The following is a 15,010-nucleotide window of genomic DNA, read 5'->3' as shown; positions in this document are numbered from 1 at the left end:
TTTTTCAATTTAAAACATTTCTGTTTGCTTCCCCAGGCCTGTGGATGGGCATTTCTGATGTTGACAACTTTTGTGGCCTTTCTAATAAGAGCAATCAGACCTTGTTTCACTCAAGCTGTCTTCCTGAAAACCAAATACTGGTCCCATTACATTGATACAGAACGTAGGCTCTTCGATGAGACCTGCAAAGAGCATGCCAAAAGTTTTGCCAAAGTCTGCATTCAACAATATTTTGAGAGCATCAGTGGTGAAATGGTATTTCACAAATTGCATGAGAAGGCAAAGGCTGAAAAAGAGAAAGGCAATGAAGAAGAAAAGCCTGTGAGTGAGGAAGAAAAGCTCCTAGGCATTCGTGAAAAGGACGACATGAATAAAGTTCTGTGGAACTGGCATACCTGTAAACCTGCACTTAGAATTCATAAATATGATAAAGATGAAAATAATGAGAACTCAAATAGCCCGGTACAAACTAATGGTTATCACAGGCCAAAGTTCATGAATGAATCTACAGCATATTATTCCAAGGTCTGATTTTAAAGAAAAGATAACAATTCATAATTCATGCAACTAATATGCATATTTAGGCATATGCATATATAACCCTAGCCTTAACCTCAATAATTAAAATTATTTTTTTATTATTATTATTATTTCAAGCCTTGGTTCAATGCATAATAATTTAAGTAACAATAAGTCCCAGGCACTTATGTTTGCTAATTGGGAAAATGAAAACACAGTGTTGTGCTGGATCACTGTTAATGTTACATCACATCCCTCATTTTTAGACATTTTCTTCCAGTATTTACAGGGTGGCTGCTTGTAGTCAGTCTTTCAGTTTCTTTCTTTACCTAAAAGTAAAGTAAAGTGAAAAATACATTTTTGCCATGTGGGGGTGCTGTTTTATCATGTTAACGGGTTTAAATAATAAACTCAAACATGGCTGGAAAAGCGGATGATGAACAAGGCGTGTCGACTCACATCTGTGTAGTGAACAAACGACTCGCTTTGTTCACAATCTGTTCTACAGCAAATAGAAAATTAACTTTTTGGTCCTTTTACTACCTTTAAACCGGCTGTTTTCGGCTTTACACAGACTTCTATGCAGGATTCCTGCTTTTCTGCATTTATTGTTTGTGTCGTTTTGCCCGCAGACAGTTTAGTGAGTTTCCTGACCACATGTTTTAAAATACTTCTGTTTTCCACTTTCAGAAAGTCTGATTCACAGGCTGTTCGTGCTAAAGACTTTTCTTACTTTTTAGTTTTTAACTTTGGGTGCTTTTTTTATTCAAGTGAAAATACAAACACTGAGGTTTTCTGTGTGTGAATCAAAGTTCAGCCTGTTATTCTTTTTAAAATCTCTTGGATCTTTGGAAAACGTTGTGCCTCTTAGCCTTGGGACGTAGGTTTGTATTGACTTTTTCCCTGTAATTGTTTGTTTTTTCTTTATTTTTCTGCTCATGGCTAAACAAACTCTTATTTGTACATATGTTATCTTGATTTTAGACTGTGTAGGTTTAAAGAAGTAATATGTTTCATAATGTCTTATTGAAACCTTAGCTGTGTACAATAGAACTCTGATTAAAGAAATATTGAAATGTATAGCAAAGTAATACAAATATCCTTTATTTATTAATAAACAACGTTTATTCTTCCATCTCTGTATTCTTATTTCAGTAAAAGTTTTATAGCAAAACTAGACCCCTATTTCTTATCTTAGCTCCATCAGACTCTACCAGCATTAGACACCTTTTTGTTGTGTTTATTTTCTAAAGGCCCACTATAGGTGTTTTCATGTCCTTTCTATGTCCTTGCTTGCCTTGGGGTTTTCATGTTGCTACTTGTTTAGAGAGGTTTGTCTAAACCATTCCAGTTCAAAGAATTCCCACTTTCTTCCATTGCAGGGACTGGCTGAGTTTAGTCCAAAAATCAGTTTTTAAGGTAATAATCCTTCCAAACCTACATCATCATCAGCACACTGACACCAAGAGGTAGGACCAAATAAGAAGTAGTATACCATGGCTGCATTTATTTCTGAAAATTTTAAATTTGCTTCTCTTTTCTTTAAGAGTAAGGATGTAATGATCTTCAATGGGCTGATAGCCCTGGGGACAGTGGCTAGTCAAACAGCATACAACATATTTGCCTTTGAATGCCCGTGTTCTGCACAGAGAAATTATCTGTATGGGTTAGCAGCTATTGGTGTACCTGCCTTAGCTTTCTTTTTAATTGGAATAATGCTCAATCGTAGTACCTGGGACCTCGTTTCAGAATGTCGCATCAGAAAATGCCGGAAGCTCTCTGGTGCTGCTGCCTTTGCTCTGCTGGGCTCAATAGTGGGCCGTGCAGCAGTGGCTCCAGTAACGTGGTCTGTCATCTCACTCCTCAGAGGAGAGGCCTATGTTTGTGCACTTAGTGAATTTGTGGACCCTCAGTCTTTGGAAAACTTTCCTTCCACTACCAAGAGCTCAATAATTATGGCCCAGTTTCCATGTAAGGATGTTCCTGCAGAGCTGTTGCACTTTTGGAAAAACATTGAACGCCAACTGAAGTATGAATCTCAGGTAATAAATCAAAACGACAATTACTATTTTTTTCTTCAGTTTCACATTTAGGAACTCCCTAGGCAAAATAGTCATTTATTAATTATCCTTTTCAGATCTCCTTTATTACTGCATGCAACTCTAAATGTTTTAACAACATGTAAGGTTTCACATATACTGTTGGTATTCTGTTAACAGGCTGTTGGGAAAAATAATAATTACATTTACTAGGTACATTTTAAAATGATATTTTGTTTAATTCAATTTCAGTCACAGAGGAATTCATTACAGTAGATTCACCGTCCACTTTATTTGGAACCTGTACCTACATTCATGCAGTCATAATGCAGCACAATGCAAAAAAAACAAAGAAAAAACAGATGTGTAGACAGCTTCAGCTAATGAATCAGCAGTTTCCCAAATACTAAAATCAGCTGTTTTTTAAATATATATTACACAGACCTGTATTGCTTTAATCAGCCAATGTTACATGAATAGCTTTTATCTTATCACCATCATCATCACTGGCATATTCTTAGTAGTATGTGTTGCCACCTATTTATTTTTAACATTTATTCTTATTTTGTTTGTCTCAAGTTCTTGGGCTGGATCTTAGTGGCTGTTGTCTCTTTTGCTGTATTCCTGGTGATGTGTGGAAAGCGCTGCTGCTCTCCCCTGGGCTACCAGCAGGAGGCCTACTGGTCCACCTATCGAGCCAGTGAGCAAACTCTATTCCAGCGTACTGCTGAGGCTCATGCCAAACTCCGTGCTGCAGAGAACATCAGGACCTTCTTTGGGTTTGTTGCCCTAGAGGAACAAGAAAAGGGGCTTGTGACATCATGTCAGGGGGCCAGACAGGCAATTTCCAATATGGAGTGGAACCAGATAACAGGAGTTTACTTATACAGAGAGAATGAAGGGATTCCCCTGTACAGTCGTCTCAATAAATGGGCCAATTTCACAATTGGGAACAACACAGAGGCCATTGAGATGGACATGTTAGGTTAAGATGTAAATGATCATTGTCAGGAATAAATTACTATATGGTCATTTCTAGTGGGTAATAGTTGTGTTCACTAATATGATATAGTTTTTTTAAACTAAAATTTCATTTGGTTTTATGTGCTCTTGCTGTGCAAATTTATTTAGTGTTCTTTCTTTCTTTCTTTCTTTCTTTCTTTCTTTCTTTCTTTTCTTCGCTTTAACTTGTCAATATGATAATGTATTACATGGGATGCAAACACATATTTACAATTTCTTTAGCTTGATGATGGTACAAATTGTGTGATAGCTCATCAAAAATGTATCTTAATACATAATGCATACTGAAGCAACTTTTCTGCGTTCCTAAAATATTTATAAGACGTAAGCTTTTTAAAATGTCTGGGCTATTTGTATTTTATAATATGTGTATTAGGGGGCACGTTCGCCTCACACCTCCAGGGTCGGGGTTCGATTCCCGCCTCCGCCTTGTGTGTGTGGAGTTTGCATGTTCTCCCCGTGCCTCAGGGGTTTCCTCCGGGTACTCCGGTTTCCTTCCCCGGTCCAAAGACATGCATGGTAGGTTGATTGGCATCTCTGGAAAATTGTCCGTAGTGATTTCGTGATTGCGTGAGTGAAGGCGTGCGTGCGTGTGTGTGTGCGTGCCCTGTGATGGGTTGGCACTCTGTCCAGGGTGTATCCTGCCTTGATGCCCAATGACACCTGAGATAGGCACAGGCTCCCCGTGACCCGAGGTAGTTCGGATAAGCGGTAGAAGATGAATGAATGAATGAATATGTGTATTATGTATATTGGTCTCTTATTGGTAATTCTTTATTAATTACAGTTAATAATGCCAGCATTTGATATTATCCCTCATAAGAAGTTTTTGAGAATGTACTGTATGTTATCTCAGGTAGGCTGCATGGTGGTACAATGGCTAGAATTTCTACCTCACAGCTCTAGGGTCCTGGGTTCACAATGGTGTTTTCTGGGTTTGCATTTCAGCTTCTCCAGTATTTGTCCACTGTCCCAAAAACATGAAGTTAGATTTTCTTGCCCTGCTAAGTTGTCCTTAGATGTGAATGTGTGTGTATTTGAGTAAATTGTGTGAATGGGTCTCTGCAGTGGACATCTGCAGTGAGACTTCCAGGATTGGCTTCAGATTCACCACAAAGCCAAACCACAAGCGCTAACTAAAGATCAACAATCTCTCAGGTAGACCCTATGTTGAGTCATATTGTTGTGCTGTTCCTACAACTATTGTAAAATACTGTACAATACTTATACAAAATAATGTACAATATATTAAAATAGTTTTCATTATATTTTATAATGCCTCAGTTTTGTTTTTAAACAGTTAATTGGGCTTCAATTAACACTGCTAATAGCAGCTCCAGATGGTTCTTATGTTTCCTCTGTCAATGCAGGGGTAAAAGTGTGACAAACACAACATTGGGCTTCTGCTAAAAATAGAAGCCTCACCTTCTCGTCTTTAGATGTTACTTTTCAAACATGCTTAGAAATTAAAGGTGTAGGCTTCCTATTTGAAATTGTGTACAGGCTCTACTTTGAATATCTGAAGCAATAACCTATAAATAATGTAATGCACAATTACATACATGGACACAGTTTAAGTATTGGTATGTAAAAACAACAGCAATAATAATAACAGTAATTGAAGTAGTAGTAATATTAGAATTAATAATAGTATATTGAAAATAATATTGAAAGGTGAGATACGTTTTTGCTTATTCTTTAAATCTAGCTGTTCTAAAATGTTAACATACTAAATAGTGATTTCTGCTCTTGAGATCACTTACTACTGATCCTAGCAAGAATAAATCAAGCTATTTTCTTTTCAGTTGGTGAGTGTTAAACCTTCTAACCATTACAATCATTTATTGATGTCATTGTTATAATAAACATTAAATCTACGAGTGGAAGGCAATACAAATATTGTGTCCCACATTGTGTCTACTGCACCACTCTACCATCCTACTCCCCCTGGGTTCTTTCTGCTTCTTTCACACAGTGTCCAAGCTCTGTTTATTTTTCTGTGTAGATCACCAGAGAAGCTAAATGACTCCCATTCCTCTCACAACCTTGCAAAATGCAGTCGCCTGGCTGCTGTCACCTCTTAATAGCCTGCAGCTGCAGAGGGCAGGAGACTAAGAGAGCATGAGTCAGAAAGAAAGAAAGAGAGAGAGAGAGAGAGAGAGAGAGAGAGAGAGGGAATGTGTGCGACACAGAGAAAAAGGAGGGGGCGGGTGTAAGGAGAGCTGTGATGCAGATGGCGAATCACATGAGCAGAGATCTGTTTACAAACTGAGCAGACAAGAAGTGCTCGGCACCATTATGAGCATGCAGAGCTGGAGGATAAGATCAGGAAAACACTGGATGTGAACACACAGACACACTCGCATATAGGGTGGACACCTTTTCACAAAACTGTCATCTTTGACGTTCCTCTTCTCGTGAATGCTTATGGAGGGGAGAGAGCAAGACAGATGGTGAAGAGGGGAGCGAGCCAACACCAACACAAAGTCACTCTGAGCTTTCAAAGCAGGTACATTCACCCAAGAAAGCAGTCTGATTACGTCTTCGTCTTTGTGATCAGGACAGGAAGACTGTCCTTGGGAAAAAGGACAAGAAAAGCAGGTGGAGCATGAAAAAGGTGGGAGAAGGCAAAAATGGATGAATGAATATTTTGACAGTGTTTTGAAGCTAGACAAGAAGTGCCATAAGTTTATGCCTTGTTTATGTGATCACCCAGAAGAACACAGAGAACTTGGTGTTATTGTAGATGTATTGCAATGACAAGAACTATAACAAGCCAACTGTAAACGCCTCACCTCACACTACAGTCTAACCTGCCTTAAAAATCTGCTACAAAAAAGGACTGCTTGAGATAACATAAACTAAAGTTTGGGTTTAGAACATCACATTGGAGAAACAGAAAGTCAGAGCCCTAGTATGCATTATCATGTTGTGTGTTTTTTCCTGGAAAAGGAGTGAACATTTGAATCTCAGTGCAAATTTTGAACTGAAAAATTGAGACTTGACTCCAATCAAGAAAACATGCTTATCCTGCCTTCATGCAAATGGGCAAGGGAATGTGGTGGGTGCTTATAATGTGTTAAACAGAGACAGTGAGGATTTCATGAGCTGTGGCTTTATTGTGGAAGTTTTGGGCAAGCCAGAGTCCAGATTATTTATCCGATTTTTTAAAGGGATAAATCTCACTTGCTGCCTCATTTCAACACTGTCTTTCTGGAACCCATTATTGATTGGCTGGATCGACTGAAACAACCTGGCCTCTTGTTCATGAACCAACTCCTGTGGTGTAACAGTAAGTATGAATCATAACAACCTCCATATATTACACACCCTAATTCCTGAGACTTTTTTGTGCTAGTGTTAGTGTTTTATTGTGCTAGTGTTCTGTGCTACTCATTGCTATCACTGATTTACCAAAATCCTCTTTTTTGATTAGAAATAAAAGCTATTTTTTGTATGTCCTGAACTTGGGCACACAGAGACTCGTTGTCACTGTGATTTTTTTGTTTGTTTTTTGTTTGTTTGTTTTGTTTTTTGTATTAAATGAATGAACGTTATCTGGCAAACTTTGACCTCTGATGTCAGCGACAGTTGATTCCCCAATGGTGAGTCCTACTCAGGTTGGTCAGTTCTTAAAGTGCACAGCATGCATTGAAAGTGCCCCCTGTGCTTTTCTCCCCCTTAACCCCCATTAAACAGAGCAGATGGTGGCTTCATGGTAGGGAAGGATGTGTCTGCAGCCACTTGTATTTGCTTTTGTGTATGCACAATTGCCCAGGCTTTACCCAAGCTCTGCCAACTGGCCCAACTTTCTCTCCAGCTCTCTATTTGTCTCTTCCCAGCTGCACTGTACCTTACATCTTTGAATCAAACTATTATTTATATAAAAAAAAAAAATCTATAAAATGTGGCACTCTGCCTTTGCAATTTTAGTGCTGCATTATTTTATTTATTTATTTATTTTTGCCAAAAGCCCAATGAATTTTGCAGTGAAATTATAATCTATGCTATATCTAAGAGTGAGGTGCACTTTTTTTAACAGAATGATTTTTTATCTTTTTTCTTATGAAGAGGTTAAAGTAGAAACTTATAACAAGTTGCCTTGTAAAACGTTTGTATACCCGTAATACAACTGGCTGAGGAGATTTAGTCAGGAAACAGAAAATACAATGACCCTTGAAGAATGAATCTTGTTAATACAGGAAGAAAAAATTATTTTGGTCTATAGTCTTCTAATTGTTAAGGTAATCTGAATACTAACAATTGTTCCACATCTTCAAACACAAGAATCTGGTCCATCTCCACAAGATTACGCTACTAGACTGGCCAGGTTAACTTCCAAGGACATATACTGTGCTTACTGAACTGAACCATACTAAAGTTTTAATAAATTCATTTTTGGCATATTGCTGTCCATGTAAAATTTCTTCAGTGTAACGTTCTAGATAGAATATTCTGTGTATAGCAGTCAGTAACTAAGAATGTTTTAAAGAGCTTTGACTGTAACAGACATTCAACATTTCATTGTTTTGGGGACAAATGGCCATTCCTTTGCTTTATCTTTTACAGTCCATTCAGTAGTTAATGTGAAACAGTTTATAACACATATATTGTTTAGTAGGAGTCAAGCAGGACTGTAAGGATTTCATTGTGCTCGATCCTTCGTCTTCCCACAGTGGAGGGTTTCTATTCTGTCTTTGTCCCACCCACATACAGAATGCATGAGAGATGGCCAGGGGTAAAGTTGACTATCACTATATTCTTATTTTGAATTTTGCACGTACTGATTTCTTTTCTGCTAAATTTTCCAAGTTTAAACTTCATACAGTGAATGTGCTAAAATCTGCTTTTTGTCATACAAATGTTGTGGTATTTCCATGCTGGCTATAATAAATGGGCTATTTTACAGAATTATTTATTTTGATCTTACACACTGTCTACAGGCCTCACACAGATGATTATATACTGTAGTGTGTAGCTCAACATAACCTCATATCACCATGATATTAGGATTACAGAGAAGATTTGTATTTACACGTAAGTTATTGTTTTATACTTAACTGGACAGATAAACTGTCAGCATTCCTGAAGTTTCCAGATCTTTAAAGTAGATTTGCATGTGAAAGCTGTAACAAGGTACAAAGAACTATTTCTGATAGAGTTCAAGATACACCCAGAACAGTTCTACTAAAGATAAATTTTTCTTCTGGCTGTTATCAGTTCTTTTTGTCTTTTTAGTCTCCTTGTATAAATCTACTAACTATAATCTGAATGTGTTTACTTTTAGATTCAACAATTTTTGTTTAAAACGTAGCTGACATTGAATGAGTATTCAGCCAAAACAGGTATAACAACAACAGGTTTTTCACATGATAAACTAGAATCTGATATGTGTTTAAAATGTGATATGTGTCCTGAAGAATTAACTGTAGCTATCTGTATGAAATAATTTAATACTGTTCTTTCAAAAAAAAAAAAAAAAAAACACAAAAAAAAACGAAAGAAAAGCTGTTTCCTGTACAAATTGTAGCACCAAGATTCACTGTGGGGCAGAAATTATTTATTAGTGCACAGAATCACATCTACTCGGATCAATCCATTTATTGAAGATAATTTATAAATTAGCAAATAGTTACTATGACTGTAACATTCTGAACATCAGAATCAGAAAACATTTCATTGGCCAAGTAAGATTTCACTTAGAAGGAATTTGACTTGGCTGTTGCTCCATTAACATAGACTTAAAAACATGTTTAAGGAAGAAAATCTAAAATAAAAGCAATAAAAATCTAAAATACATTTCTGCATGTCTTTGCAATTTATAGTGAGAGTATGTATATAGAGAATAGACAAATGGTTCAGGATTAAAACCTCTATGAAGTCAATGCTTCCCCAAATATTATTGTGTAAAGGGGTACATTATTAGAACCCTTGGAATAGTCCATTTTCTACATGTCAGTGTGTGCAAAGTATTCAGTGTGAAACATTCTCTAAGAAAAAAAGGACTTATCCTACTTGTTAGAGCTACTATTTTCATCAGTGATGTCTATCTCTGTTCATTCAGACTCATTAGAAACACACTTCTGTTTTCAGAGTGAACGTATTTATTACAGTGAAAAGTTCATGCAACTCACTGAAGTCCATCTGTGAGTTACAGCGTTACAGTGAAATGAGAAACACAAGGACATGCCGCTCCTCAGTTTATACAAAATGCATGTTGGGGTTATAGTGAACTGTACACATGAGAGCTTCAGTGCACTGTGTGGTCAGCCAAGGGCCTTGTAAAGGCAAATACATGAGCCACTAACTGGCAAACATGATGTACCTTGAAATATAAAGTCTTTAATTCTCCAATCAGTATCATCACTAGAGCCACCTGAAGATTAGCTTTAAAATAATTAAGAAAAGAGCCAGTTGTGTATCTCTGTTATTAGCCAGAATCCTTGTATATACTATAAATAAACCTGTACTGAAAGTTAGTGTGAATACTAACATTAGCTTTGAATTAGCAAAAACCTGAATGTGTTTGTTTGTGTCCTTGCAGGACGTTTGTGTGACCAAAGCCTACACATTGGGACTGCAAAATGAGCACAGACGTCACATACCCCCTCCCCCTGAATGTCTATATCATCATCCTTGGCATTGGCCTCTTCATCTTTATGTTGAGCCTCATCTTCTGTTGCTATTTGTTCAGGTAATCATGTGGTGTTTAATCAGTTTCAACATCCTTGTACTGAAACTTTCTACTTTGAGAATATTGTTTCTTGGCAGAGTTCAGGATAGATCAATAGATCGCTTGCTTGTGTGTTATGGCAGGTATTTAATCTGAGTCTATTCAGACATCTTACTCTATTGTGCTGCAATTTTTAACCTTGGCATGTAATGTGAAAATATATTGTATTATTTCACAGCCTGAGACGACAGGTCACACAGGAGCAGTTTGGATATAATGAAGTAGAATTTATTTTTATATCTATTTATTTATCTTTTTAACTTGAGTAGTTTCAAGAATAATTAGCTTTTTCTTCATTTCATAGGTTGTTCTAAAGGGATCAGAGAAGAAGCTAAGCCTCCTTGGTGTAAGTAAACACACACAGGAACAAAATAATTACAAACATTCATGGATTTTCAGACAGAAACCACTCCCAAGTTTTGCAATTATGCAAAACTAAGATGAAGTTTATAACTTTGATATTAATATTCAAGACTTAGGCAGTTTGCAAAAAAAAAGTCTCTCTCTCTCTCTCTCTCTCTCTCTCTCTCTCTCTCTCTCTCTCTCTCTCCCTCTTTCTCTCTGTCTCTGTGTGTGTATGTGTGTGTGTGTGTGTCTCACCCTGCAGCAGACCTGTGCTGTTTGTCTGGAGGAGTTTAGGAGCAGGGAGGAGCTTGGTGTTTGTCCCTGCTCACATGCTTTTCACAAGAAGTAAGAAAATTTCACATGCTGCTGCACAACACAAGCCAATTCACATATCTCTCACATTTCTTAGTTTTGACTACAGCTTTACTTGTGATTCTGATTATATTTTTTATTGGTTCAGTTAAAATACAGTCACAGACGTATCCATATTAACTGTTGTTGTATTTATGCTGTGGTAATAGGAAAGTAATGGAAACCTAACATGTCTGCAAAAAGGCCTGCAATATAGACACTGAAATGCAAATCAATTGCAAAAACAGAACTTGAATGTCAGCAGTCAGTGAATTAACATGAGGAAGATTGTTGTAAACATCAGATCTGATGTGCCATGACACAAAGTAACTTTAGGATGCCTTCTCATGATTATGTTACACAGTGACAGAAATATAACATCTCTCTCTCTCTCTCTCTCTCTCTCTCTCTCTCTCTCTCTCTCTCTCTCTCTCTCTCTCTTTCTCTCTCTCTCTCATCTCCTCCCCAGGTGTTTGGTAAAGTGGCTGGAAATCCGAAGTGTCTGTCCCATGTGTAATAAACCCATCTGCCGGCTCCATCCTGATCCTCCGCAGGGGGCAGAGGGCCTACAAAACCCCCTGCAGGTGTGACAGAAGAGGCATAGTGTCAGGGAGATAAAGTCTCTTGATCATATGGAACTCGTTCAGTTTCAATCGAGAATAACATTTAAAAAAACACAGTGTCATGTAGCCCACTCCAATATCAACTGACGTCCTTTTTAAAACTACTTTGTTGTCCAACGAGGACTTTTCAACAAAGATGTCTTTAAGGACTGAAAATATTTAGCCATGCAGTTAGCCAAAAAAAATTGAAGTTATATGGATGGTTGAAGAGAGAGGGATTAAAATTTGAAAAAAAAAGTTGATCAGTGGCGCACTACATGGATGCATTGAGAAGACATGGCACAATATAATGTATATATTCATAACTCTGCCAGTAGCAGAGGAAACTATATTATCACAGACAAATAAGCAATCATTATATGAAGAAATTTGTCAAAAAAAGCATTTTAGTGTCCCAACCCTGGTCTATTTTTATTCATTCATTCATTCATTCAGTCAGTCAGTCATTCATTCATTCATCCAACTTCAGTAACTTCATCCTAGTCATGATGGATCCAGAATCTATCCTGGGAACACTAGCTATGAGGCTTGAACACACCCTGAATGGGTTGTCAGTATCATTGTACTGCATAATAGGGCACCATGCATAAGCACGCATTAATACATTCACTCGCCAAAATGTATTTGTGAAGAAGAGAAAAACAGTGGTTCACTAAAAACCTGTTGAATATGAATAACCTTATTATTATTATTATTATTATTATTATTATTATTATTATTATTATTATTAAATGCCTGTCATCGTGGTAGTTTCAGCACTCCAGATTCAGGGTTTGGGTGAACAGGAGTTTTGAGTAGACTTTAAGCTATTTTGAAGTAGTTATTTTATATTGTATGCACTCTTCAATAAAGTGTAAAATTTCAGTGATGGATTAGAACCAGTGTTAATTATTTGTTTGTTAAAGTGTGGATTCTTTATAGGAATAAAGGGGAAATAATACATACATGCATGTTTGTAATTCTGTTTGGGTTATAATGATGTCATGTTCAATTTGACTTCCATTAATTTTATAATCAAAGCAAAAAAAAAAAAAAAGGTTCTTATGTAAGGCTGAACTACTAAACCAGCGAAAACAAATTCCTGTGGTAATTTTCATTATTTTAAATGCAGTGCTTGCTGTTTGTGTTATTAGGTAAACCTTGTGACTCTTGTCAACAGGGCATTCCATACTGTTCATAACAGCGAGGTCTCTGTAAGACTCCCTCAAAGATGGGCTTCCTGACAAAACACTGATATATTTTCTTCGTAATCAGTAATAGACTTTTGTGAGAGAATCTCACAACAGAGCTGCCAGGGTCATTCTGTGTAGAACATTGTGCAACATTGTGTATTGTGGATGTACATGCTGCTCTCAACAAGCACTGTGAAAAAGCAGACACACTCTTCTCTCACCAACCCAGACAATAAGTGACTGGAGCAAATAACAAATGCCTATTCAGTGACCTGGCACCATACAAAATAGTATCGTTAGTAGGAATACTAATGTCACAGAAATGTTGGATATAAAATATCATTGCTCAGACTGTTTGAAATTTCTAGAATATTCTTTATAAAATCCAGATAGTTGACAAATCTGTAGAAGGTATATTGCTGGCATGATTTTAGTCCTTTTGAAGAGTCATTGATCTTTGATCCTATTATGAATACTCCTATCTCTATAAGGGCTGTGGCCTCTTCCAGGATGATCTTCCCCTCTCTACAGGGCATGAGGGCTTACTGGGTGATTTGATAAACATGAAAATTATAAATCATATGCCAAGGCCTTCACTGACACCAGATCTCTAACTTATTGCACACCAATGGAACATTATGGACTGTCAAAACACATACTGAGGGAGTATGTTGTTGAAGAACGGTGTTCATTCCTACAGTACAGTTCAAAGACTTGTAGAATCTGGGCCAAGGTGCATTGAAACCGATGTGATGAAGCAGTTTGTGGTTTCTAAGACATGTTATGTTTGTGTTTTGTTCTTTTAAGAAGAATAGACATTTAAAAAAATCCTGCATAATACACCTTTAACATTTTGCTCTGTTAGGTGAAATTACTGGGTCTCAAATGCAGTGTTCATAAACATTTCTAAAAGTATATAAAGGATTCTTCTATCAGGATTCAAAGTTTCAATTTTGATATAAGTTGACGGATGACACACCACCTAATAGAGTAAAAGGATAAAGATTTTAGCTATGTTTTAAATATTTTGTGTTATGACCTATATCAATGGATAAAATGGATAAAATGGATAAAATGTCATAAAAAGTACATGTGGAGGTCAATGTGTGTACATATGATGTATTATTAAATGATGAGCTGATATGTTTAGTCAAAATCCAGCATTTTGTTCAAGATTTCATAAACCTGTTCCAGGATGTCAATGCCAAAACCTTGACACTAATCATAGTTATGCCAGCTGTTATGAACAACTTCACATAGCCCTAATTAAATTGAGTATTTCCCTTATTAATATATACGAGTACTTTTTCCATAGCCTTTTTTTTTTAATCGTTTTTACCAAAAAGCTCAGAGGTCTAGATGACTATATGAGATTAGATTAGCTAACAGGAGACAGAACTCCTGTTGTTGATCCTGCTATCATATAATCCCTAAATGTAAAATATCCAAGTTTAATTTAGGTTCAGAAATATACTGCACAGGAGCTTTACAGGATTGATTAATATTTTTACATTTTTACAGAAGTACTTAATTTCCTATCAGACTGAGGTCTATATTGATACATTAATGGCATCTGCTAATACACTGAAACCATGAGTCAGAATTGTAGTAGATTAGGATCTCTGTATTGTTGCACACTTAACATCTATCTTAATGAGAATTCTGCACATAATTACATTAAAATCTTTTTGGCTCTTGTAGCTTTTCCAGCCATGTGTTCTTTGCAGCAATCACAGGGCAACATCAGATTCTTGTGTGTTTCGTTCTCTACAGAGGAAGTGAGCGTATGCCTGAGCTGCACAGATGTGTGGAGAGATATGACAATGCTGCTTGCTACTGCATGTTGCAGCTCATCTCAGGTATAGAAGGTGCCAGACAGTGTCAGTCACAAGACAGAGGAGAGACAAGACCACAGAAATGTTCAAGAAAGTTTTTAAACTATGCTAACTTTAGTATTAGTCTTAAGTCATGGGTTATATTTTTCCACTTGTTACTTAATATATTATGCAAATGATCTTGAGTTTTAGTATTAAATTAGCTCTGTGAGGTATTATTATAGACATTTGAAAGTGAAATCAAACTTTAGCTCTGAATATTGGTTTTGTTTGTGGGATGTTAAGAAAGTTCTATGTGCCCTCTGCTGACCAGAATTATTCTCTACAGCTACACAGTGAAGCTACAGTTACATCATGTTGGAGTCATTTC

At 36.7% G+C, this 15,010-nt stretch overlaps 3 protein-coding genes across 6 annotated transcripts in view; all 3 read left to right on the top strand.

The window, feature by feature from the left end:
* calhm1a (calcium homeostasis modulator 1a) overlaps positions 1-608 on the top strand; it is a 2,794-nt gene extending 2,186 nt beyond the window's left edge. The window contains exon 3 of the mRNA XM_060871413.1: positions 37-608. Coding sequence (XP_060727396.1) covers positions 37-531 — 495 coding nt within the window. The 3' untranslated portion in view covers positions 532-608. The remainder of the gene's footprint in view (positions 1-36) is intronic.
* A 284-nt stretch (positions 609-892) lies between these two features.
* Positions 893-4,787, top strand: LOC132847398 (calcium homeostasis modulator protein 2-like). The gene is made up of 3 exons (XM_060872653.1): positions 893-1,403; positions 1,902-2,561; positions 3,138-4,787. Exons 2-3 carry the CDS (start codon positions 2,016-2,018, stop codon positions 3,546-3,548), a joined length of 957 nt encoding a protein of 318 aa, XP_060728636.1. The 5' UTR covers positions 893-1,403; positions 1,902-2,015; the 3' UTR covers positions 3,549-4,787.
* A 1,035-nt stretch (positions 4,788-5,822) lies between these two features.
* si:dkey-51a16.9 (RING finger protein 122) lies at positions 5,823-12,573 on the top strand. 4 transcript variants are annotated; one of them, XM_060872655.1, is made up of 8 exons: positions 5,823-6,873; positions 8,203-8,618; positions 8,869-8,926; positions 10,126-10,275; positions 10,493-10,535; positions 10,619-10,660; positions 10,922-11,004; positions 11,480-12,573. In XM_060872655.1, exons 4-8 carry the CDS (start codon positions 10,166-10,168, stop codon positions 11,598-11,600), a joined length of 399 nt encoding a protein of 132 aa, XP_060728638.1. In that variant the 5' UTR covers positions 5,823-6,873; positions 8,203-8,618; positions 8,869-8,926; positions 10,126-10,165; the 3' UTR covers positions 11,601-12,573. The 4 variants fall into 4 exon arrangements, with proteins under 4 accessions (XP_060728638.1, XP_060728639.1, XP_060728640.1 ...); XM_060872656.1 differs by having other exon boundaries at positions 8,200-8,618; XM_060872657.1 differs by lacking the exon at positions 8,203-8,618.
* The last annotated feature ends 2,437 nt before the right edge of the window (positions 12,574-15,010 follow it).

This window comes from Tachysurus vachellii, chromosome 6 (genome assembly GCF_030014155.1).
Source record: "Tachysurus vachellii isolate PV-2020 chromosome 6, HZAU_Pvac_v1, whole genome shotgun sequence".
NCBI lineage: Eukaryota > Metazoa > Chordata > Actinopteri > Siluriformes > Bagridae > Tachysurus > Tachysurus vachellii.
This window is presented reverse-complemented; position numbering and strand designations above follow the sequence as displayed.